We start from the raw sequence: 26791 nt of genomic DNA on the forward strand, positions 1-26791 counted from the left end.
ATATGATTGATTTCTATGGATTGCTCTAAAACCTTATAATTTTTTCCCCCTAATATTGTCCACAAATCTCCGGATGTGTTTATATTTCTACTTGACTGAATTTATTGTATTTTACTGTGTTTTTAGCTTTTGAACAATTGGAGAAAGCTGTGAGCACGTCACAGAGCACAGAGGAGGCCCACAGGAAAGGCCAGCAAGAAATGGAAGAGCAGATTAAAGCTGTAGAGCAGGCCAGTGAGGAGGAGCGTATGAAGATCCAGAAGGAACTCAGCCGTGTGAAGCAAGAAGTGGTGGATATTATGAAGGTAGGCATATCTCCAAAAATGAAGAAGAATGAAGTGGCACTCACCCGATGTTGCTGTATGAAAATGTCCTTTATTCAGAGCATACACTCACAGACATATAGTGGAGAGGCGGCTTGGTGAGGAGAGAGGTGCAGGAGGAGGCAAGAGGACATATCTCCACTGGGTGCTAAAGAGTTTGCCTAATATTAGACAGGAGTCTGCTTATTTTCTAGAAACCGTGCTTCTCCTGGTCCTGAGCTTCAAGAGATTGCAAGTCAGTCCCCATAGACCTGAATGGCACAGTTTCAGGAAAAACGTACATTAAAGGCGGCCATCAAATTTACACCTACTAGTTTGCTTCCACTCCTTTATTAGCCTCTTAAATAGCTTTCTGATTGTGTCCTCATGTCGCCACCGCAGGCTGTGTGTTTAAAAAAAAAAGACCTTTGGTAGGATGTGGCTAGCCAACTGATGGATGGCCCCAGACTGTCCTCTGCCCCTCCGGCCAGCCTGGTGATTGTCCTTTTGCCTATAATTGATCTAGCTGTAAGCCTCGCTCTATCGGAAAGATTGAACTTATCATAGAGATTGATGCCGATGTGAAACTATATATCTGACGCTGTCTTACAGAAAAGTCCTCCTGCTCCGTGTAATCCCGGCCCCCACTACTGATTAGCAGCACCTTCCTAATATAAAATGTACACAGAAAGCTGCCCGTCAGTGGAGTGGGCAGGATATACAGAGCTCAGCACCATCTACAGCAGTGAAAACAGTGAATGAATCAAAACTGCTCCAAGGAGACAAGTGACATATCGCCGGAATCAGCGTCTCTGTCCCCACGTTATGCTGCATTCACATTCACTTTAGTTTTCTAGATTAAATTCGCCTTTTTTTCTTTTTGGTGTTTTACAAGTTATTGTTAGTAGGATACATATCTCCATATGTAAAATTCCCTCTTGAGGCAACAGTTGATAAAATGTCTTATTTTACGTTCTAGAAAAACTGTGATGAGCGTATTCATGAACTGGAAAAATTACATGCTGAAGCCTTAAAGAATAAAGTGCAGGAACACCAGGAAACGCTTAAAATCTTGGAGGAGGAGCATCAAAAAAAGTTTAAAAATGCTTTTGTAAGTCACTGTAGATATTTACACTTTATTGTTGGGTGCAGATTGTATCCGTGCCGGAATTTCCCAAGCAGCGAAATCAACATTAGTAAATTCCCCTGAGCTTGGAAAAAAAAAATGTTATTCACAAAATATTATATAAATAAACAAATGCAATCAAGACAAAAACAGGAGACGACACCGTAGTGCCTCGTCCGTGCAGGAGATAGATAACAATTAGTTGAAGAACAGTCTATCTATAGAGCTAGGCAACTCAATCAGAATAAATATACATGGTAGTATTTCCATACAGGCAATATAAGAGATATTGGAAATAATATTCCATAAAATGTTTTATAGGAAAATATATAGTCTGTGACATAGTACTAGTCAATATACGACTGCAACCAATAAAACAAATATAGGAACCTTGATAGTAAGAGTGAACTAGGCACTTTATCTTAAATTCTTGACTTTGTGGGAATTTTGAGTTCACTCAACTACCGTATATACTCGAGTATAAGCCGACCCCCCTAATTTTGCCACAAAAAACTGGGAAAACTTAATGACTTGAGTATAAGCCTACAGTGGAAAATGCAGCAGCTACCGGTAAATTTCAAAAATAAAAATAGATACCAATAAAAGTAAAATTAATTGAGACATCAGTAGGTTAAGTGTTTTTGAATATCCATATTGAATCAGGAGCCCCATATAATGCTCCATACAGTTTATGCTGGGCTCCATAAGATGCTCCATATTAAAATATGCCCCATATAATGCTGCACAATTGTTGATTATGACCCCATAAGACGCTCCATACAGATAACTGCCCCATATAATGCTGCACATGGCCACATAAGATGCTCCATACAGACATTTGCCCCCATATAATGCTGCACATGGCGACATAAGATGCCCCATACAGATATTTGCCCCCATATCATGCTGCACATGGCCACATAAGATGCCCCATACAGATATTTGCCCCATATCATGCTGCACATGGCCCCATACAGATGCCCCATACAGATATTTGCCCCCATATCATGCTGCACTTGGCCCCATACAGATGCCCCATACAGATATTTGCCCCCATATCATGCTGCACATGGCCCCATACAGATGCCCCATACAGATATTTGCACCCATATCATGCTGCACATTGCCCCATACAGATGCCCAATACAGATATTTGCCCCCATATCATGCTGCACATGACCCCATACAGATGCCCCATACAGATATTTGCCCCCATATCATGGTGCACATGGCCACATAAGATGCCCCATACAGATATTTGCCCCCATATGCTGTACATGGCCCCATACAGATGCCCCATACAGATATTTGCCCCCATATCATGCTGCACATGGCCCCATACAGATGCCCCATACAGATATTGGCCCCATATCATGCTGCACATGGCCACATAAGATGCTCCATACAGATATTTGCCCCATATACTGTTCCTCCGATTAAAAAAATTTAAAAATTACATACTCACCTCTCAGGCCACCGGCACTTGCTATACTCACCTTTCCCGTTCCACCGCTGACCGCAGCTGTGTCTTCCCATCCTCTGCGCCGACATTCAGGAAGAGAGCGGTGCGCACTAATCGCGTCACCGTGCCCTCTGACCTGAGCGTCACTGCGGAAGACACAGCGTCGCCGCCGGTGGCACGAGGAGCAGGTGAGTATCGCGCACTGCCCCCATCATACTTACCTGCTCCTGGCGCCGTCGCTGCAGGTTTGTTCCCCGGCGCCGCATTTTCTTCCTGTAGTGAGCGGTCACCGTTACCGCTCATTACAGTAATGAATATGGGTACTTCTGAATATAGTACTTCTATGGGAGGTGGAGCCGCATATTCATTACTGTAATGAGCGGTACATGTGACCGCTCACTACAGGAAGAAGCTGCAGCGCTTGAAGAAGCATGGACGTGCAGGGGCCGCGCCAGGAGTACGTGAGTATAATTAGACAGCCCCCGCTCCCCCTCCCCTGCCGACCCCTGGGTATGACTCAAGTATAAGCCGAGAGAGGGACTTTCAGCCCAAAAAAGTGGGCTGAAAATCTCGGCTTATACTCGAAAATATACGGTAATTGTTATCTATCTCCTGCACGGACGTGGCACTATGGTGTCGTCTCCTGTTTTTAATTGTTTTTGTCTTGATTGCGTTTGCTTATTTATATAATATTTTGTGACTATAAATGTATTTTTTTACCTAGCTCAGTCGTCCATTTTCCTTCGGTTTTCTTTAAGTCTCTCATATGGTAGAGCTTGCTTATTATATGCCCCCTTTTGGTTTATAGTAAATTCCCCTGCAGTTTTTATTGTGCAGAAGGTGCAGTTTCCCATACATTTCACCCTTTGCCTTGTATGGAGAGAAACGTGTGCTGCCATCCCCAGAGGAAACCGGTGTGCTGCAGATGTCACTTTACATAGCGGATGCAGACTTTCTCTGTTGTGTGTGAATGAGATTTCTTGAAACCTTGTAAATCCTCTGCGTATTCACCCCATAGGAATGCACCAAGAGAGAACTACTAAAAGTACAGTAACTGAAACTTGCTTACATCAGTATATCCTTTTCCTCGGTAATGTAGGTGCTGTATAATTGTATCTTCTTTGGACTGATGATGTCCAGTTGTCCACACTGGCTTAGTTCTTGGTTTGTACATGGTATAACCTTACAGTAGCCTTTACATTGCTGCCCTGGTCAACAAGATTGGCTGTAAAGCATTTATATGTGAGTGGAGGTAATTGGGGAGCAACACACAGAGATTATGTCTATGTCAGGCGTGATTCTAACGCATCGGGTATTAAATAACACAGCCCAGGTAGTATATAACACAGCCCACACAGTATATAGCAGCCAAATATAGGCCACGCAGTAAGTAACACAGCCCATGTAGTATATAACACCGCCCACACAGTATATAGCAGCCAGGCAGTATATAGCAGCCACGCAGTATATAAAACAGCCCACATAGTATGTAACACTGGCCACGTGATATATAGCACAGCCCACATAGTGTCTAACAGTGGCCACGTAGTATATAGCACGCAGTATAGAACACAGCCACTTAATTTATAACATTGCCCACGTAGTATATAGCAGCCATGTAGTATATAATGCAGCCCACACAGTATAGAACACAGCCCACATAGTATCTAACACTTGCCAGGTAGTATATAGCAGCCATGCGGAATCTAACACAGCCCACGTAGTATTTAGCGGTGTGGGCACCATATCCCTGTTAAAAAAAATAATTAAAATAAAAAATAGTTATATACTCACCCGCCGGGATCCAGCGTAGATTGTTGTGAATTCTGTGGCAGAGCTCCCTCCTGTGGTCACAAGTGGTACTTCGGCTGGTTCTCTCTGTGAGCTTCCGTTGGTGGAGGAAAGTGGTACTGCGGCTTCTGAGTTTCCTTCCTCAGGTGATGTGGGGAAGTCGTTAGGTGCTGCTCTATTTAACTCCACCTAGTGCTTTGATCCTGGCCTCCAGTCAATGTTCTAGTATTGGACCTGTTTCCTCCTGGATCGTTCCTGTGGCCTGCTGCTCTGCATAGCTAAGTTCCTCTTTGCTATTTGTTTGCTGTTTTTTTCTGTCCAGCTTGTCAATTTGTTTTTTTCTGCTTGCTGGAAGCTCTGGGACGCAGAGGGTGTACCTCCGTGCCGTTAGTTCGGTACGGAGGGTCTTTTTGCCCCCTTCGCGTGGTTTTTGTAGGGTTTTGTGTTGACCGCAAAGTTACCTTTCCTATCCTCGCTCTGTTCAGAAAGTTGGGCCTCACTTTGCTAAATCTATTTCATCTCTACGTTTGTCTTTTCATCTTAACTCACAGTCATTATATGTGGGGGCTGCCTTTTCCTTTGGGGTATTTCTCTGAGGCAAGGTAGGCTTATTTTCTATCTTCAGGCTAGCTAGTTTCTCAGGCCGTGCCGAGTTGCATAGGGAGCGTTAGGTGCAATCCACGGCTGCCTTTAGTGTGGTTGGAGAGGATTAGGGATTGCGGTCAACAGAGTTCCCACGTCTCAGAGCTCGTTCTTGTTTTTTGGATTATTGCCAGGTCACTGTATGTGCGCTGACCTCTATGTCCATTGTGGTACTGAATTACCTATCATAACAGTACTGGAGGCCCAAAGTACTAATGATTCCCAATAGAGGGAAAAAAGAAGTTCTGAGACCATTTTTTTTTCTTTGCACTGTGTTTTGCCTTTTTTTTTCCCCCTAGACATTTGGGTGGTTCAGGACACAGGTGTAGCAATGGACATTAAAGGTCTGTCTTCATGTGTGGATCAGCTCACGGCAAGAGTACAAAGTATTCAAGACTTTGTGGTTCAGAATTCTATGTTAGAACCGAGAATTCCTATTCCTGATTTTGTTTTTTGGAGATAGAACTAAATTTCTGAGTTTCAAAAATAATTGTAAACTATTTCTGGCTTTGAAACCTCGCTCCTCTGGTGACCCAGTTCAACAAGTTAGGATCGTTATTTCTTTTTTGCGTGGTGACCCTCAGGACTGGGCATTTTCTCTTGCGTCAGGAGATCCTGCATTAAGTAATATCTGTGCATTTTTCCTGGCTGGCGCTCGGATTGCTGTACGATGAGCCTAATTCTGTGGATCAGGCAGAGAAGAATTTGCTGGCTCTGTGTCAGGGTCAGGATGAAATAGAGGTATATTGTCAGAAATTTAGAAAGTGGTCCGTACTCACTCAGTGGAATGAAGGTGCGCTCGCAGCTATTTTCAGAAAAGGTCTCTCTGAAGCCCTTAAGGATGTCATGGTGGGATTTCCTATGCCTGCTGGTCTGAATGAGTCTATGTCTTTGGCCATTCAGATCGGTCGACGCTTGCGCGAGCGTAAATCTGTGCACCATTTGGCGGTATTACCTGAGCTTAAATCTGAGCCTATGCAGTGCGATAGGACTTTGACCAGAGTTGAACGGCAAGAACACAGACGTCTGAATGGGCTGTGTTTCTACTGTGGTGATTCCACTCATGCTATCTCTGATTGTCCTAAGCGCACTAAGCGGTTCGCTAGGTCTGCCACCATTGGTACGGTACAGTCAAAATTTCTTCTGTCTGTTACCTTGATCTGCTCTTTGTCATCGTATTCTGTCATGGCATTTGTGGACTCAGGCGCTGCTCTGAATTTGATGGACTTGGAGTATGCTAGGCGTTGTGGGTTTTTCTTGGAGCCCTTGCAGTGTCCTATTCCATTGAGAGGAATTGATGCTACGCCTTTGGCCAAGAATAAGCCTCAGTACTGGACCCAGCTGACCATGTGCATGGCTCCTGCACATCAGGAGGTTATTCGCTTTCTGGTGTTGCATAATCTGCATGATGTGGTCGTGTTGGGGTTGCCATCGCTACAAGTCCATAATCCAGTATTAGATTGGAAATCCATGTCTGTGTCCAGCTGGGGTTGTCATGGGGTACATGGTGATGTCCCATTTCTGACTATTTCGTCATCCACCCCTTCTGAGGTTCCTGAGTTCTTGTCTGATTACCGGGATTTATTTGATGAGCCCAAGTCCGATACCCTACCTCCACATAGGGATTGTGATTGTGCTATCGATTTGATTCCTGGTAGTAAATTCCCAAAAGGTCGACTGTTTAATTTATCTGTGCCTGAGCACGCCGCTATGCGGAGTTATGTGAAGGAGTCTTTGGAGAAGGGGCATATTCGCCCGTCATCTTCGCCATTAGGAGCAGGGTTCTTTTTTGTAGCCAAGAAGGATGGTTCACTGAGACCTTGTATAGATTACCGCCTTCTAAATAAGATCACGGTTAAATTTCAGTACCCCTTGCCATTGTTATCTGATTTGTTTGCTCGGATTAAGGGGGCTAGTTGGTTCACCAAGATAGATCTTCGTGGTGCGTATAATCTTGTGCGTATTAAGCGAGGCGATGAGTGGAAAACTGCATTTAAGACGCCCGAGGGCCATTTTGAGTATCTAGTAATGCCATTCGGACTTGCCAATGCTCCATCAGTGTTTCAGTCCTTTATGCATGACATCTTCCGAGAGTACCTGGATAAATTCCTGATTGTGTACTTAGATGACATTTTGATCTTCTCGGATGATTGGGAGTCTCATGTGAAGCAGGTCAGAACGGTGTTTCAGGTCCTGCGTGCTAATTCTTTGTTTGTGAAGGGATCAAAGTGTCTCTTTGGTGTTCAGAAGGTTTTATTTTTGGCGTTCATCTTTTCCCCTTCTACTATCGAGATGGACCCTGTTAAGGTCCAAGCCATCCATAATTGGACTCAGCCGACATCTCTGAAAAGTCTGCAAAAGTTCCTGGGCTTTGCTAATTTTTATCGTCGCTTCATCTGCAATTTTTCTAGTATTGCTAAACCATTGACCGATTTGACCAAGAAAGGTGCTGATTTGGTCAATTGGTCTTCTGCTGCGGTGGAAGCTTTTCAAGAGTTGAAGCGTCGTTTTTCTTCTGCCCCTGTGTTGTGTCAACCAGATGTTTCGCTTCCGTTCCAGGTCGAGGTTGATGCTTCTGAGATTGGAGCAGGGGCTGTTTTGTCGCAGAGAAGTTGTGATTGCTCGGTGATGAAACCATGCGCCTTCTTTTCCAGGAAGTTTTCGCCTGCTGAGCGAAATTATGATGTGGGCAATCGAGAGTTGCTGGCCATGAAGTGGGCATTCGAGGAGTGGCGTCATTGGCTTGAAGGAGCTAAGCATCGCGTGGTGGTCTTGACTGATCATAAGAACTTGACTTATCTCGAGTCCGCCAAGCGGTTGAATCCTAGACAAGCTCGTTGGTCGTTGTTTTTTGCCCGTTTTGACTTTGTGATTTCGTACCTTCCGGGCTCTAAAAATGTGAAGGCGGATGCTCTGTCTAGGAGTTTTGTACCCGACTCTCCGGGTGTATCTGAGCCGGCGGGTATCCTCAAAGAGGGAGTAATTGTGTCTGCCATCTCCCCTGATTTGCGGCGGGTGCTGCAAAAATTTCAGGCTAATAAACCTGATCGTTGCCCAGCGGAGAAACTGTTTGTCCCTGATAGGTGGACGAATAAAGTTATCTCTGAGGTTCATTGTTCGGTGTTGGCTGGTCATCCTGGAATCTTTGGTACCAGAGAGTTAGTGGCTAGATCCTTTTGGTGGCCATCTCTGTCGCGGGATGTGCGTACTTTTGTGCAGTCCTGTGGGATTTGTGCTCGGGCTAAGCCCTGCTGTTCTCGTGCCAGTGGGTTGCTTTTGCCCTTGCCGGTCCCGAAGAGGCCTTGGACACATATCTCTATGGATTTTATTTCAGATCTTCCCGTCTCTCAAAAGATGTCAGTCATTTGGGTGGTCTGTGATCGCTTCTCTAAGATGGTCCATTTGGTACCCTTGTCTAAATTGCCTTCCTCCTCTGATTTGGTGCCATTGTTTTTCCAGCATGTGGTTCGTTTACATGGCATTCCAGAGAATATCGTTTCTGACAGAGGTTCCCAGTTTGTTTCGAGGTTTTGGCGAGCCTTTTGTGGTAGGATGGGCATTGACTTGTCTTTTTCCTCGGCTTTCCATCCTCAGACTAATGGCCAGACCGAACGAACCAATCAGACCTTGGAAACATATCTGAGATGCTTTGTTTCTGCTGATCAGGATGACTGGGTGTCCTTTTTGCCTTTGGCTGAGTTCGCCCTTAATAATCGGGCCAGCTCGGCTACCTTGGTTTCACCGTTTTTCTGCAACTCTGGGTTCCATCCTCGTTTCTCTTCAGGGCAGGTTGAGTCTTCGGACTGTCCTGGTGTGGATACTGTGGTGGACAGGTTGCAGCAGATTTGGACTCATGTAGTGGACAATTTGACTTTGTCCCAGGAGAAGGCTCAACGTTTCGCTAATCGCAGACGCTGTGTGGGTCCCCGACTTCGGGTTGGGGACTTGGTTTGGTTATCTTCTCGTCATATTTCTATGAAGGTTTCCTCTCCTAAGTTTAAACCTCGTTTTATTGGTCCGTATAGGATTTCTGAGGTTCTTAATCCTGTGTCTTTTTGTCTGACCCTTCCAGATTCTTTTTCCATACATAACGTATTCCATAGGTCATTGTTGCGGAGATACGTGGCACCTATGGTTCCATCTGTTGATCCTCCTGCCCCGGTTTTGGTGGAGGGGGAGTTGGAGTATATTGTGGAGAAGATTTTGGATTCTCGTGTTTCAAGGCGGAAACTCCAGTATCTGGTTAAGTGGAAGGGTTATGCTCAGGAAGATAATTCCTGGGTCTTTGCCTCTGATGTCCATGCTCCCGATCTTGTTCGTGCCTTTCATATGGCTCATCCTGGTCGTCCTGGGAGCTCTGGTGAGGGTTCGGTGACCCCTCCTCAAGGGGGGGGGTACCGTTGTGAATTCTGTGGCAGAGCTCCCTCCTGTGGTCACAAGTGGTACTTCGGCTGGTTCTCTCTGTGAGCTTCCGTTGGTGGAGGAAAGTGGTACTGCGGCTTCTGAGTTTCCTTCCTCAGGTGATGTGGGGAAGTCGTTAGGTGCTGCTCTATTTAACTCCACCTAGTGCTTTGATCCTGGCCTCCAGTCAATGTTCTAGTATTGGACCTGTTTCCTCCTGGATCGTTCCTGTGGCCTGCTGCTCTGCATAGCTAAGTTCCTCTTTGCTATTTGTTTGCTGTTTTTTTCTGTCCAGCTTGTCAATTTGTTTTTTTCTGCTTGCTGGAAGCTCTGGGACGCAGAGGGTGTACCTCCGTGCCGTTAGTTCGGTACGGAGGGTCTTTTTGCCCCCTTTGCGTGGTTTTTGTAGGGTTTTGTGTTGACCGCAAAGTTACCTTTCCTATCCTCGCTCTGTTCAGAAAGTTGGGCCTCACTTTGCTAAATCTATTTCATCTCTACGTTTGTCTTTTCATCTTAACTCAGTCGTTATATGTGGGGGCTGCCTTTTCCTTTGGGGTATTTCTCTGAGGCAAGGTAGGCTTATTTTCTATCTTCAGGCTAGCTAGTTTCTCAGGCCGTGCCGAGTTGCATAGGGAGCGTTAGGCGCAATCCACGGCTGCCTTTAGTGTGGTTGGAGAGGATTAGGGATTGCGGTCAACAGAGTTCCCACGTCTCAGAGCTCGTTCTTGTTTTTTGGGTTATTGCCAGGTCACTGTATGTGCGCTGACCTCTATGTCCATTGTGGTACTGAATTACCTTTCATAACAGTAGATCCAGCGAACCTCTGGCGATGCGCGCGTTGCTGCCGCCATCTTTCGTTCCCAGGATGCATTGCGAAATTACCCAGATCACTTAGCGGTCTCGCGAGACCACTAAGTCTTCTGGGTAATTTTGCAATGCATCTCTGGGAATGGAAGCTGGCGGCAGGCGCGAGCGCATCGTCGGACTACAGAAGGTGAGAATAGCAGGTTTTTTGTTTTTTTAATTATTTTTAACATTAGATCTTTTTACTATTGATGCTGCCTAAGCAGCATCAATAGTAAAAACTTGGTCACACAGGGTTAATAGCGGCGGTAACGGAGTGAGTTACACCGCGGCATAACGCGGTCCATTACCGCTGGCATTAACCCTGTATGAGCGGTGACTGCGGGGAGTATGGAGCGGGCGCCGAACACTGACTGCAAGGGAGTAGGGAGGGACTAATTGGACTGTGGCCGTGGCTGATTGGTCGCGGCAGCCATGACAGGCAGCTGGTGAGACCAATCAGCGACTTGCATTTGCATGACAGACAGAGGCCGCGACCAATGAATATCCGGGACAGACAGACGGACAGAAGGACAGACAGAAAGACGGAAATAACCCTTAGACAATTATATAGTAGATATAGTAGATTATATGTAAGGTCTCCTATATGGTAACGGTAAGCTGGAGTCATTGAAAGAAGCTGATCCCTGTTTGAACAGAAATGAAATGTTACCTAGCAGCCTACAATTAAAGGGCTTCAGTCCTCATGTAATCTTGGAGCAGCGTGATGTAGAGACCCTGATGCCAGCTTTGTCACTTGCTGGGCTGCATGCTGTCATCTGGATGCAGTCTGTTTTCATTGGTGCAGATCTATCAGTGCTGAGATTGCTGAGCTGTGTATAACCTGCCCATACAACTGACTGTCAGCTTGCTGTGTACACTGTCTATTGTTATACAGAACAGATGACTAGCAGGAGACTCTAGTCCTCTAGTGATAGAACACTGATTGTATTGAAACCCCACACATCCCAGTAAGAGATGCTGCTGTCAGATTACATAGTAAACCCTGCTGACATATTCTCTTTAAAGTTTTAACTAAGATTTTATACTACCTTTTACATAATCAAAGTATTTTTGATTGGTGGTGATTCAGTCCCGTGGAAGGAAGAGGAAAAAAAATACAGTATTGATGCACACACCTAATAATGTACAAAAAGTGTCATTTTATTTACACTGCATACTTAAAATCATTAAAAGCAGCTACAGTCTCTTAACCTCTTACAAAAAATGCATGACTGAATATGGGAAACAAATATGGTCACTACGGTTTATAGCATAAGCAAATAGAACAGCTCCTAGCAATGATGAACCAGATACATGTGTAAGAACAATAATATATATTCAAAACAATTATGATTTAAGGTATAGTAGGTGTAGACCTATAATGCGGCATCCAAATGTAGTGTAATTGGCGCCATGGAGGATATCAAACCAAAATGAATTCCTCATTGCTAGGAGTTGTAATATTTGGTTATGCTGTAAGCCATAGTGATCATATTTGTTACCCATCTTATGCATTTTTTTTGTTTGGGGTTAACCCTCCTGTTCTGTTGGTCAAAAATGACCGACTTTGAACTTCAATATTCTTTAAAATATTCAAGATGCGGCTCTGAAACCCGTGGCCGACCGACCCATCCTCATTTAAGTCAATCAACCACAAGTTTCAGAACCGCATCTTGAACACTCCAAAAAATACCAAAGTTCAAAATAGGTCTCCCCAGACCGAACAGAACAGCAGGGTTAAGAGTGTATTTGTTTTTAATGATTTTAAGTATGCAGTGTTAATAAAATGACTCTTTTTGTACATTCTTAGGTGTGCTCATCACTATTGTACTTCTCTCCTTTTCCTTCTTTGCTCATTGTTTTGCACATGATGGCGCACCCCTCTGGATTACTCAAGCAGTGCATCCATTTTTTGGCATTCTGTGATTCAGTCCTATGACCCAAACTGATTGCTGAAACCATGGCGTAAAAGTACTCTGCTTATACCATATGCTCATGTATAATATTGCCATTTGATTTGAGCTTGTCAAGGGGGGTCTGTTTCTGGACCTCTGGACCTTCATCTTAATTAACTTAGTGCATCATACTTTAGTGTATCTTTCATAAAGACTGGAATGCAAAAGCCATTCATGATGAATGTGGGGCAATATATGTATATTTATATGTACCCTTCGTTAGTAACATTTATAGCTGTAAATTGGTTCCAATTCCCAGTCCTCGCTCATATTTATAGAGTTACTTCAGCAGTACAGGTGTTTATTACATTCTAAGTGCTTCCATTATTAATATTTTATACCTACTAGTCTTTTTATATTCCCTAACAGACAAAGGGCCAGGAGGAGCATTTGAATACTATGCAGGAAAAAGAGCAGCAGGCATTACTAGCTTTAGAAGAGATGGAACTTCAGAAGAAAGCCATTCAGATGCAAACAGAAAACCAGCTTCAGGAAATGCAACAAGAGCTTGAAGAATGTAGAACAGTAAGCTGCATCATTTTAACCATGATCGCACCTTTCTGAGAATTCTCATGTATTTACCCTAATAAAAAAGGGTATTAGAAAAAAGAGGCTGCTGACAGTGTGCAAAGTGCACACTGTAAGGATTTAAGTATGCATTCACATATAAGGAATGCAGACTTTTACCAGAAGGCCAGCTAATCCCTTTAAGTAATAGTAACTATCTCTGGACCCCCCCCCCCCCCCCCCCTTCTCAGTGACGGCACCACCGAGAGATCCTCCCCGCCGGGACATGAAGCCTACAGATAAAAAGGCAGTACCCCTCACACACATGAGTTGGTTTCCTGTCCCGGGGAAACCATACAGTTAATGTGGCATATCTCAGATCGCAGTGGGATTCCGGTGTCGGTCAGCTCAATTCAGGCAGGGGGGTTCCCTGCCTCGACTGGGATGGTTTTCCGTAGCGCCACCGCCTGTGTCAGCGGGCCCTTGAGGGTGTGCGGGGAAAGGTGGCAGAAGATAGAGCAAAGACCACCTCTCCAGGAGCTTATGCATCGTTATTCATGACCTTCAGCTTGCGGAAGGAGCACGCGCGGGAGACGCGGCCATGATGGCTTACTGAGAAATCCAGTGCTGAGCATGCGCAAGGTCCCGATGACGTTCGGCTCGCATTGCATTACTGGGAATGCTGTAATTGAGGCATGCAGCATTCCTTTGTGAATCAGAGGCTGGAGGAGGTCCTGGGAGTAGCCTTAAATCAGCCAGACACTCCGGGTGGATGCTTCGCATTACGTCGACATCCCTACCGGCATGAGCGACCAGGAGCTCCCAGTCGGGGGTTTTTCCCGGCCAAGCCTTCAGCAGCGGCAGCAGCAGCCACGACAACAGAAAAAAACGGACGGAGAAGAATCTTTCCACAGACACAGCCACAGCAACCGCTCAGGCTCTTTGCATAGTAAGAGACCCAGCGTAGTCGTCAGCGGGAAAGCGGATCCATCTTCGGATAAAGCATTCCCGTATCCGGTATCATTCCGTTTTATGCTGGGATGGTAAGTGAACTTCGTGAAAGTCCACTTTGTAATTAGGCCCTATCCCTCTTGTTTTATAGGGGAAGAAATGTACCTCCAAGACTAAACATAATACATGTAATACTCTGTTCAGAGGATCTACTATGGGCCTCGTGGAAGCCCCACTTAAGAAAACCATTCAAGACATAATGTTTAGTGGGCTTGAAGAAAAAACCAGAAGGTCATTTCCATTGAACGATACGGTCTAGGATTTAATTAAAAAGGAATGGAAAAAAACAGAAAAAAAGGGCCTCCTCACTCCCAACAGGAAATACCCCATGTGTTCGTTCTGGGGATAAAGCACTAAAATTAGATGTGGCTATCGCCAAAGCCTCCAAAAAATTTGCTCTCCCGTTCGAGGATATGGGAACATTAAAAGACCCCATGGATAAGAAGGCAGACTCATTCTTAAAGGGTTCCTGGGAGGCTGCTGGGGGAGGTCTAAAGCCAGCAATTGCCGCTACTTGTACGGCCAGTGCTCTGATGATCTGGCTAGATCAACTAGAAGCACAACTAGAAGACAAAACCCCTAGAGATACAATTTTAAACACTGTTCCTATGAGGGGCTGTGGCTTTTTTGAGAGACCCAACCGTGGATTTTGTCAGGCTGGCCTCTAGATTGGCTTCCTTCTCAAATGCAGCCATGCAAGCCTTGTGGCTTAAGTCTTGGCTGGGGGATCTTCAAACTAAATCAAAATTATGTTCTATCCCCTGCGAAGGTGAGTTTTTATTTGGGCCCACCCTGGATGATATTTTGGATAAGGCGGGTGATAAAAAGAAATAGTTTCCTTATCTCTCTGGTTACTCCTATAAACAGCTCTTTCGGAGGGGAAGATTTAACAGGAAGCCTCCTAAAAATTCCCGGGATGGTTGGGGAGACCAAAAGAACAAAAGTAAGTGGTTCAAGTTTAATAAGCCCAGCACTTCCACAAGACAAACCCAATGAGGGTGTTACCCGGATGAGGAGGAGGTTATCTTTCTTTCTCCCAGCCTGGGAAGAAATATCCAACAGCTCATGGATTCTAAACACAATAAAATCAGGTCTAAAACTAAGGTTCCTTCACCCCCCTTCCCCGTCCCTCATAGTGACCCCCCCAAAGACCCTCAAAAGAAGAGCTGGCCCATCAGCATGAAATCTTGGGTCTAGGGGAAAAGAATGTTCTTCAAGAGGTTCCCCATCAAGAAAAAGGCAAAGGTTTTTACGCTCCTCTTTTCTTGACGAGAAAAACGGGCGGGACTTTAAGGACGATTGTAAACCTAAAAAACTGAACAAATGTTTACATGTGGAGTTCTTCAAAATTGAAACCATAAAATCAGCAGTAAAGATGCTGTTTCCGTCCTGTTTTATGACAGTGTTACACCTAAAGGACGCGTACTATCACATCCCCATCCACAAGGATTATCGAAAATTCCTCAGGGTGGCGGTCATGATTCAGGGGGAGATGAACGTTTCCAATTCACAGCTCTTCCATTCAGTTTAGTTATCACCCCAAGAGTGTTCACCAAGTTAGTGGCGGAGGTGATTGCCAATTTAAGGGAACAAAATATTTTGATAGTCCCATATCTTGACGATCTTCTAATAGGGAACATAGCATAAGCAGGAATTAAAACATAACTTTTAATGTGTATATATAAAAAGAAAACAAAGTACAAAACATAGTGTCACCTAAAGAGGAATATAAAAAGGGTACTACATAATGTGACCTGTCAGGTACTACATCATAACTGGATTAGTACTCCTAAGGGTTTAATAAAACAACACTTGCAATGGCCCAGTGTGTTTATTAATCAACCCAAGGTACCTTATTTGATAAGGGTAACACACACATGCAAAAGCACTAATTGAGTGCCAAAACAAATAAATGGATAACCTTGGTTGCATAAATATCAGCAGGTATCACAAAAAAGGAGCAGAGGTCAAATGGTGTGAAACATGAACAAATATATAAAATGGAACAGTCTCACCAATTGCCAAGGACCAGTAAAGTGGAGCCAAAACTTGCTGGAATGAAAGAATCCATCATGCCACAGCATCGGGAGACAATACCCTGTCAATCCCCATAGGGGCTATCAATAAAGCTGAATCCCCAAGCTCCCGCCCTTACAAGGGAAGTCCACATCTACCCCTAAAATATAACGTGCCCTGCACTCTCCCTATATCGGTGTCCCAACGCGTTTCTTTCAAGCTGGATCATCAGGGGACTAGCTTGCATTTGAGATAAAGTGCTACATGAAAAGGCATAGAGACCTGCCACCCTCTATGCTACACTGCAGTGTATTGTCTCCCGACGCTGTGGTATGATGGATTCTTTCATTCCAGCAAGTTTTGGCTCCACTTTACTGGTCCTTGGCAATTGGTGAGACTGTTCCATTTTATATATTTGTTCATGTTTCACACCATTTGACCCCTGCTCCTTTTTTGTGATACCTGCTGATATTTATGCAACCAAGGTTATCCATTTATTTGTTTTGGCACTCAATTAGTGCTTTTGCATGTGTGTGTTACCCTTATCAAATAAGGTACCTTGGGTTGATTAATAAATACACTGGGCCATTGCGAGTGTTGTTTTATTAAACCCTTAGGAGTACTAATCCAGTTATGATGTAGTACCTGACAGGTCACATTATGTAGTACCCTTTTTATATTCCTCTTTAGGTGACACTATTTTTGTACTTTTTCTTTTTATCTATACACATTAAAAGTTATGTTTTAATTCCTGCTTATGCTATATTCCCAGATATTTGGTAGGATCATTTGATGCGTTCAAATTGTTGTTATATATTGCTTTTTTCAGATCTTCTAATAGGCAGTTCTCCTCGTCACTGCATAGTCCAGCTAGACAGTCATGTCAGTCTTGACCAGGTTAGGTTGGCTGCTAAATTTATCAAAATACAAGATCGTGCCAAGCTAAGTACAGTAGTATCTATGCATGTTACTGGAAGCGAACAAACAAGAATGCTGCCTCCTGGATCGGAAGATCCACAATATATCAGAGTTGGCATCTCCAGCGATGGCCTTCGCCTCTACCACTCTGCGGAAGGCTATGTCATTCCTAGGAACGATGACTTTGTGTATCCCGGCTGTCCAGTGGGCTCAGGCTCATTCCAGAAAATTGCAATGGACAATATTGGCAACGGAGAATTCACTAAAAGGGAATTTAGAAGGGCGGTTAAATTTATCATCAAACACAGTCCTCTCGCTGAAATGGTGGACGAACACAGGCAACTTAATTCAGGGAGTTCCCTGGATGCTACCAATTTCACAAATCTTGACTACAGATGCAAGTCCCAGTGGGTGGGGGGCTCACCTGAACAACCATTTAGCCCAAGGAGTCTTGAAAGGGGAATTAAGATTGGTATCCTCGAATATGAAAGAACTTCTAGCTGTAAAGTTCACCCTGTTACATTTTCTGAGTTCTCTCCAGTCTCACCATGTGAGAATATGCTCGGACAATCAAGTTGTAGTAGCCTATCTAAATCATCAGGGGGGCACCAGATCCCGCTCTCTGATGGAAGTGACAGATTTAATTTTTCAGGTTGCCGAGAACAACTTAGTCTCAGTCAGCTCTACACTTAAAGGGGTCAGAAAATCAGAGCGAATTTCCTAAGCCGGACCCAGCTAAGACAGGCCGAGTGGGAGTTGAAGCAGTTCAATCAAATCGTTAAAGCATGGGGTTATCCAGCCATAGACTTGTTCGCAAACATCAGGAACCGGAAAGTCGACACCTTCTGTGCAATAGATCCCCAGGGGAACCCGGTTGCTCAAGATGCCGTCATGTTACCTTGAGATTACCACCTAGCATACGCCTTCCCACCTATGGCTCTCATTCCAGCAGTCCTGAGGAAGATTTGGGAGGACAGGGCTAGGGTAATCTCGATAGCCCCCTTCTGGCTGAGGAAGCCATGGTTTTCATGGCTGAGGATGCTGTCCATCTCAGACCCTTGGGTTCTTCTGGATCTTACGGACCTTCTTTCCAAGGACTTGTGATCCATCTACAAGTAAAAAACTTACACTTGACAGCATGGAACTTGAGAGGTCACTTTTGAGCAATGGGGGTTCTCTCCAAATTTAATCTCCACCCTCCAACAGCGTAGAAAACCTGTAACTACCAAAACATACGGTAGAATTTGAAAAAATTTATCTGTGTCAGGTGCTCCTTGGGGTCGGGAGGTTCCACTCACGGCCATATTAGAATTTTTACAGAAGGGCCTAGAACAAGGGTTGTCCATAAGTACCTTGAAGGTCCAGGTTGCGGCACTTGAGCCCTATACAATTATGACTTGTCTGGAAATCACTGGATAGCTAGATTTATCAAGGCTGTAAACAGATCGAGACCTGTCCTATCTCGTTGTGTCCTGCCCCCGGATCTAAATTTGGCTGCTTTTGAACCTCTATCTGAAGTCCCGCTGAAAGTGTTGTCCCTTAAAACCGCCCTCCTAGTTTCCTTGACTTCGGCAGGCAGGATCAGTGATATCCAGGCACTTTCGGCATATCCGCCTTTCACACAGGTTTTAGACGATAGTGGTCCTTAAAACATTCAGCCTACCTGCCAAAAGTGGTGTCATGTTTTCACAGGGCTCAGGAGATCTCCCTCCCTGCTTTCTGTCCCAAGCCCAAAAATAGTAGGGAGGAAGGAAGCCTTACACACCCTAGACGTCAGGAGATACATAATCCAATATCTAGCGGCAACACAGGAGTGTGGGAAGGATAGGTCTCTTTGTGTGTTTTTAGGGACTGCGGAAAGGGCAGAAAGCATCCAAAGTACACTTGCAAGGTGGATAAGAGACGGTATCACACTCTCATACTTCTCTCACGGGGCAGCCATTCCAGAGAAAATAAAGGCTCACTCAAAAAGATCAGTGGCAACTTCCTGGGCAGAAAGAGCCGGACCCTCAATAGAACAGATATGTAGAGTCGCTACTTGGTCATCTCCCTCTACATTCTTTAACCACTAGCGGCTGGAACTAGCCTCCTCTTCTGACCTTACCTTCGGCAAAAGGGTTCTGGAGGCAGTAGTTCCACCCTAATGTGTTTATCTCTGCAATTCTCTCTGTGGTGCCGTCATGGGGGAGGAGAGAAAAATATGGTTACTTAACGATAACTGTATTTCTCTGACCCCATGACGGCACCCGTATATATTCCCTCCTTAACGTATGCACAATTAGTTATTTAGTAAATAGTGTCACACGGTGCTTCATTTGAGGAATAATAAATGTTTAAATTAATGAGTGATATTGATTCATCTGAAAGTTACTTTAGTACTCTGTAAAGCGGAGGAGGGGTACCGCCTTTTATATCTGTAGATTTCCTGTCCCGGCGGGGCGGATCCCCTCTCTCTGTGGTGCCTTCATGGAGTCCGAGAAATACCATTATTGTTAAATAACTATATACTTTTCCTTTTGTTGTGTTCTTTGCTTTAATATTATGTTTGCGTATAGTTTTATTTAGGCCATGTTTTTTAATTCTTTTGACAGAGAATTCTTGAGTTGGAAAGTTTCCTTGCAAAAACATCACAGGATAGTGACATTAAATCAGAAGAACTATCCACTCGGCTAGAAAGCGAAACAAACAAGCACAATGCGGAAATAACTGCAATTATTGAAAAACATAAGGAAGAATTTGAGCTATGTAATCAGGATAATGAAAAGAAGTTGCTAGAAAAGCTTGAAAGTTTGAATCGTGAACATGCAGCAGAAATCACTGCCCTAAAAGAGAAAAGCCAACAGAATTTTGATACACAATTAAAAGAAAGGGAGCGTACATTTCAGGCTCACATTGAAGAAATGAATGAAAAAACCTTGGAGAAATTGGACGTAAAGCAAACAGAACTAGAAACTCTCTCATCTGAATTGTCTGAAGCACTAAAGCTACGTCAGGAATTTGAACAGAAACTTTCAGACTGTCAAAGCGAAATAGACAAAATAAAACTAGACTTTCAAAGTCAACTAGTTGAGATCCATAAGCAGCACCAAGACCATATTGGTGCAATTGAAAAAGAGAAGGAGATAATGACTCATGAGCTAGAAAAGGGCCTGAAGGATGATATTAATACATTGAAGCTTTTGCTTGATGGAAAGGAGAAGGAGATTGAACAGCTACAGCATGAAAAGCAACAACTTAAGGAAGCAGTTGAAAAAGCTGATGAAGAGTTCAAATCTGTTTCTGCTCAGCTGGATGAGCTTCGTTGTTCATACCAGAAGAAGGCACAGGATGATACAGAGACATTTACTATGGAGGTACAAAATATGCAAGAGAAGTTGAGTGTTATGACCGAGGACAGGAACCATCTTAAAAAATTAATTGAAGAACAAGAATCTAAACTGAAACTTATGACTGCAGAGTTGGATTCTCATAAAGAGCAGGTACAAACCCTTTCCCTGAAAATTGAACAGCAGAACACACATGTTAATGATTTGACATTGCAATCTGAGACAAAGAAAAATGAATATAAATTTCATGTAGAAGAGCTGAACAGAGTTGCATCTGATAAAGAAAATGAAACCGAAAAGCTAAAAGAGTCTCACAACCAACTTATTAACCAACTTAACCAAAATTTGTCTTCCAAAGAAAAGAAAATTGAATCCTTACAAGAAGAATATCGAACGAAAACTAAAAGCCAAGATGGTAAAATTGAAAGAATGAAGCAAAGGATTAAAGAGATGCAAGAGGTATCCAAGAAGAAATATTCTGAGATGGAAAGTAAGCTCAAAAATGAAGTGGAGAAGAAGCAACTTGAGTTAGACGATAAAGAAAAGCAGTTTAACGAGAAAATGTTGGAGATGGCCCATGCAAGTTCAACTGGAATTAATGATGCATTATCTCAGCTGGAACAGAACCATAAGGAGCAAATTGTTAGTGTCAAGGAATCCCACCAAAGAGAATTACAGGAGATTGTACAAGATTGGGAGAAAAAGTTTAGCCAGCATGTGGATGAACTGAGGGAAAAACATGATACTGAACTTCAAGAGAAAGACCAAGAGATTATCGAGACTAAACAGCTGTTCAGTAATATCAGCAAGGAGAAAGAGGAAGTAGACAAACAGATTGTGGCGCTAAGGGAAGAAAAAAGTCATTTGGATGTTGCTTTCTATGAATTACAGGAGAAACTGAATCAGATAAGTGCTCAAGTTCTGTCTTTGACCCAGAGTGAGAGCAACTTAAAATCTCAGCTTGAAAAGTTACAAAATGAGTATGTGTCACTGGTGAATGATAAAAACTTGGTGGAATTAGAACTTAATCAGTTAAAAACATCAGCAGATGTAAATAAAAGTGAAATTGAAGACTTAGTTGTGAAACTATGCAAAGCAGAAGAAAAATATCATGCACTAGAAACGTTTCACAGTAATGAGTCAGCTACCCTTGTAAGAGAATTGTCAGATAAGCTTTTAGAGAAAGAAGCTTGGTGCAACAAACTACTACTTGATTATGAACAGAAAATTGAAACTTGCTGCAAAGAGGCCATGTCACTGTTAGAGTCACTAACTTTGGGACTAAGTAATAAATGCAATGAGAACATTAGTAGATTGACCCTCAGAATTGGCGTTTGTGAGAAAGCAGCATTTAAATTGAAAGAACCCATGTCAAAGCATGTGAGCAAAATCCAAAACTTAGAAACTCAAATTAATCAATTAAATAATGAGTATAAGACCATGAATACATCCTTAACACAAAGCAGCCAACAATTGCATGAAAAAGAAAATACGATTTTGGCTATGAAGGAAGAACTGAAGAGTCTTTCCATCGAGACAGAAGCTTTGCAGAAAGAGGGAGGTAACCACAAGAAACTGTCTGACGAAAAGGAATCTTTCATTACACAATTAAAAAAAGATCTCTCAGAAAATATAAATTCTGTAACCTCTTTGACTGCTGCACTAAGAGAGAGAGACACAGAAGTAAACGAACTCAAGTTAAAACTTGAGAACAGTGTGGCCTTAGAAGAAAAGGAGAAATCTATAGCTTTTATAAGTTCCCAGCATAATGAAAGTCAGCAGCAGTTACTCAAACAGATACAAGATCTGACATCAAGTATGGACGATCTGAATAAAGAAAAAACTGCCTCTGTGGAAGAAGCTGATGAAGTGAGAATTAAGTTAGATGAGTGGAAGAAGAAAGCAGAAGTCAGATTTAAACAAAATCACCAAACAATCGAAGATTTACAAGAAAAGATTGAAATTGCTAATAAACATCTGCTTGAAAAAGATAGAGACATTAAGACTATCAAAGAAGAGTTTGAACATTTTCAAAGGAACATAGAAAAGGAACAAGCCAACAAAGAAAGTTTAGCACTTGAGTTAACCACTAATGTAGAACATCAGCATTCAAAAATTCAGGAAATGGAAGCAGAGATAACAAAATTAACAAAAGAAAAACAGTGTTTAATGGAAGAGGTAGACAGACAAATGCAGCAACAGAATATTGAAAAAAAGCAACTTGCAGAAAAGCTTTCACACATCCAAAATGTTGCCTCTGAAAAGCACAGTCACTCTATGGAGGCTCAGCAGCAAATACTCAGGCTACAAAAAGAAATTTCAAGCTTGAAGGAAGATAGTACTGCAAAACAAATTCAGTGGGAACAGCTAAATGTGGAGCTAACAGAAAGCAAAGATAAGGCAATGAAAACTTTAGAAGAGAAATTGACAAGCGAAAGCGCCAAAAAAATTGCTGAACTCAAGAAAAAAGCAGAACAAAAAATTGCATCGGTTAAAAAGCAGCTAATGTCTCAGCTTGAAGAAAAGGAAAAATCTAGGCAAAATCTGGAAGTTCAAGTAAAAAGTCTAAAAGATCAGGTTCAAAGTGAAGGACAAGAATTACAAGTAGGTTTCGGCCAGGAGAAAGAACAGCTAGAGAAAAAATGTACTATTCTGGAGGAACAGCACCTTCAGAAGGATAGTGAATTATCTAGCCTAAGAGAGGAGGGGCTGCTAAAGGAGAAAAGACTCAAAGAGCTGGAAGACCAAAATGAGACAATTGAGAAGAAGCTTAGCGAGAGTGAAAGGATCCTAAATGAAAAAGAGTTGTATCTGGTCACCGAAAGGGAAGCCGAAAAGATGAAATTGGAACAACTGGCTTGCAAACATCAGGAAGTTTTACTTACTCTACAGGGACAGTTAACAGTGAAAGAGTCAGAGTTGAAAGTTTGCAATGAAAAGTTAGAGGAAAGCTCAAAATCGTTTGAAGAACTCAAAGTACAATTTGATGAAATTCAATCTCAGGAAAACATTTTGAAGGCAAAACTTCAAGAAGCTGAAGGAGAAATACAAAAATTTTGCAAGGAAGTAACTAAACTGCAGAAAGACTTGAGGACTTTACGCAAGGAACATAATCAAGAACTTGATTTTCTAAAAAAGGAGCTTACAGAAGAAGCTGAGCAGAGAGTGCAGTAAGTCGGGCATATGTCACCGTATTTTTCCAAAGTTAGTTTCCACATTTGTCTTATGCATTTGTTTTGACATTAAAAGTTTGTCGCTTCCCGTAGACATGAACAAGAGGATCAAGAATTAAAGCACAATTCTTCCCTAAAGCAACTCATGAGGGAGTTTAACACACAAATGGCTCAAAAAGAGCGTGAGCTTGAAATTGCTGTTCAAGAGACGATTGGTAAGCTATTGTCAGAAAGATTATTTATTTTTTTTAATCTGTAGGTGTTTTATTTTTTTTCCATAACAGAGATGTCAAATTGGATACATACATGGTTGTGATTTGGAGTGCCAAATTATTCACTATGCTTACTACAAGTCTGTGCGTTTATGTGCACTAGCTTTGTCAGTGTCTTGACAGAGCCTATATTATACTTTTACTATTGGTTGATTATGTTGCAGTCACATATTAAAAAAAGCTATTACAGATTAGAGGTACTTCACAGAAAAAATAAGCAGTTTGTCTAAATGCCAAGAGCCCGATGTATTATTGCGTTTGTGCATGTTTTTTGTCTTTTCCATTTCATGTTTTCATTAATGCCTCTTTTGAAGTCTATTTAATGTGCTCTCCTGTTTTTTGTTTTTTTCTCGTTTTTTATGTTTGTCACCGTGGGCAGGGTTTAGAGTTTCCATATGTTTACATCTGATTCATCATTTGCGGCTTTTCAAAAGTCTCTAAATTTATGGCACGTGTGCTGGAGTCATTCAGTATACTATTCATTCTTTCTTATTTTTTCGGTGGAGGAGTGGTGGAACATGAAAATACAGATAAAGAGAAGAAAAAAACATTGTTACTACACAAAATTGTTGAGCCACCTCCACTATATTAATTCACTTGATGATGCCCTATAGATGGGACAAGAGAGAGCAGATAGAGTGATAAAGCAGGCTTGTATGGTTGTGTAAAGGCACAACCTCTATAGAGGTATCAAAGCTAGCTGCTGCTGCTCCGTGTGCTGGAGGCGAATCTTCCAACTAAATATTGATGAAAGGGATAGGAGCATTGTTAAAAAGCTGTTCTGCTGGAAATGAGGAGTCTTGACTATGAGATGAAAATGTTTGGGGTTTCAAAGCCAGCATGTTGTTGTTGTTGTTGTTTTTTGTTTGTTTGTTTTTAACTTTAAAGGCCAGACTAGACTACATCAGAGCAATTCTTGTGTTATAAGCTCATGGTAAAGGATGCATTTAATTTTAAGGGTCATATTCATTCATGCATATTAACAGCTTAGCAGTCAGTACTAAATCGGTACTAGCGAATGTGTCTAGTGAAATTTATGTTTAATACAGGCAAAGCGCAAGAAGTTGAGGCAGAAATAATACAGTCACATCAGATAGAGACAACCCAGCTCCATCGAAAGATCGCAGAGAAGGATGATGATCTAAAAAGAACAGTCAAGAAATATGAAGAAATTTTGGAGGTAAATGTGAAATTGAGTGTAGGCTTCATTGCCTTGGTTCATTAGACCTTCACTAATAATCAGCAATTCTCTCTGGGCAGAAGAGCAAGGTAGATGGCACCGTTTTACTTTACTGATGTACATGAAATGTTTCTGGCACATGTACCCTTTCAGGAGCTGCAAAGATTATTCAGCAACCACATAAAGCTGTATTCAGGTCACTGGAAAAAACTACTATCAATTGCTTGGTCTCCAGAGGTACCAGCCATGGGTGTGCATGGTGTGCTTTCTCCTAAGAGTTCTTCTCCTAGTTTTCATACATTTGTTAGTATCTACTAGAAGGAAATGCCAGCATTTCAAGTCAGGCCTGTGACATTCGTTGAGCGTACTTTATTGTAATATATTGTACATCTTGTACCCTTTATTTGATTTTCCTGTTCTAGGCTCGAGAAGAAGAAATGACAGAGAAAGTCACTGAGTTACAGGAGCAACTGGAAAAATTGCAGGAAGAGCTGTCAAAGAGGCAGGAAGAGGAGGCGGCACAAGAAGGAGAGGTGAGCTGCTGGGTCTGTGTAGGAAGTATCTATAACAACGTTGGGCTGTCAAACATATACTTTATTGTTTGTTTTTTTTCCCATTTCCAGGCCCCAGATCATGGAGAGATTCAAGTAAGATCTGGTTTTAATACCCCCTTTTCTTGAAATGACCACATTGTATGTGTAGAATACATTAGACTAGATCTTTCTAACTAAAGGCAATGTCTACTGTGGGAAGCCTACCTATTGCGAGAGCAGGAGTGCCTAACCTCTGTACAACAAGTCAAAGCAGCTGAAATAATGAGGGGAGAGATGACGTTTTCCAAGTAAAATGGTCATAAAAGAAACTTAAATGGTTCCTGAAGACTGGCTTTTCGCACCCCGGTCTTAATATGGGGCATGCATGAATAATTGTTGAATTTATTAAGAGGTGCACATGACTTAATGAGTTTGGTGCATCTTATCAGTGACATGCGCTTCAGCAAAAAATTTTACTCCTGTCAGGGACCGTTCCTGAACTTGATTGGTGGGCATAGCACACTCTGTCCCACGCCAGCTCCTCCCCAGCTCCACCCATTTAGCAATTTAAAAAAATAGTCTTTTATGCCAGTTTTCTGGTGTTTGCCCTTAGCTGAATCGTGGCCTTGAAGTAAACATAATGGGTCTGATTCAGCAAATCTTTTACTCCAAAGAAAAGTGACATAAAATCCTTGAAAACTCACAAAATGTTGATGCAATTCAGAGTTGCAACATTTGGCATTTTCATTATCTTTTCTCCCATCTCTGCCAAAATGAGGTACGGCACAGGAGTGACATTACAGCTTGCAAATTGCCTCTTCTGAGAAAAAGAGGACTTAATTCTATAGCGCCACCTGTTGGAAGTAGCGATCCTACAAGTCACAATCAACTCTTTAACGAGTCGTGCAATATGACTTAGGATAAAAGCCAAATTAGTATCTCAATTCGCAGACACGGTGTTTCGGGCTGTTGGCCCTCGTCAGTGCGAAGCATGAGAACTAATTTGGCTAGGTGAGATGCTCTGGACTGGGGACTAAGGGGTATCGTTTCTCCTTATGGAGAGTGACATACCATCTCTGGCTTGTCAAGGTAAGGAGGCTTATTCGCCGTTCAATGCTCCTCTGGGAAATATAATATGCAAATTGCCTCTTCTGAGAAAAAGAGGACTTAACTCTATAGCGCCACCTGTTGGAAGTAGCGATCCTACAAGTCACAATCAACTCTTTAACGAGTCGTGCAATATGACTTAGGATAAAAGCCAAATTAGTATCTCAATTCGCAGACACGGTGTTTCGGGCTGTTAGCCCTCGTCAGTGCGAAGCATGACAAC

The 26791-nt window shown here is 42.7% G+C and overlaps 1 protein-coding gene across 4 annotated transcripts in view; it reads left to right on the forward strand.

The window, feature by feature from the left end:
* GOLGA4 (golgin A4) overlaps positions 1 to 26791 on the forward strand; it is a 199324-nt gene that overhangs the window by 142477 nt on the left and 30056 nt on the right. For 2 of the 4 annotated variants that reach the window (XM_069730324.1, XM_069730325.1), the window contains exons 12-19: positions 127 to 305; positions 1282 to 1413; positions 12895 to 13050; positions 19569 to 23473; positions 23570 to 23691; positions 24798 to 24928; positions 25351 to 25461; positions 25552 to 25575. In XM_069730324.1, coding sequence (XP_069586425.1) covers positions 127 to 305; positions 1282 to 1413; positions 12895 to 13050; positions 19569 to 23473; positions 23570 to 23691; positions 24798 to 24928; positions 25351 to 25461; positions 25552 to 25575 — 4760 coding nt within the window. Of the gene's footprint in view, positions 1 to 126; positions 306 to 1281; positions 1414 to 12894; positions 13051 to 19568; positions 23474 to 23569; positions 23692 to 24797; positions 24929 to 25350; positions 25576 to 26791 lie in introns of all 4 variants that reach the window. The other 2 variants (XM_069730322.1, XM_069730326.1) reach the window with 2 other exon arrangements.

This window comes from Ranitomeya imitator, chromosome 6 (genome assembly GCF_032444005.1).
Source record: "Ranitomeya imitator isolate aRanImi1 chromosome 6, aRanImi1.pri, whole genome shotgun sequence".
Classification (NCBI taxonomy): domain Eukaryota; kingdom Metazoa; phylum Chordata; class Amphibia; order Anura; family Dendrobatidae; genus Ranitomeya; species Ranitomeya imitator.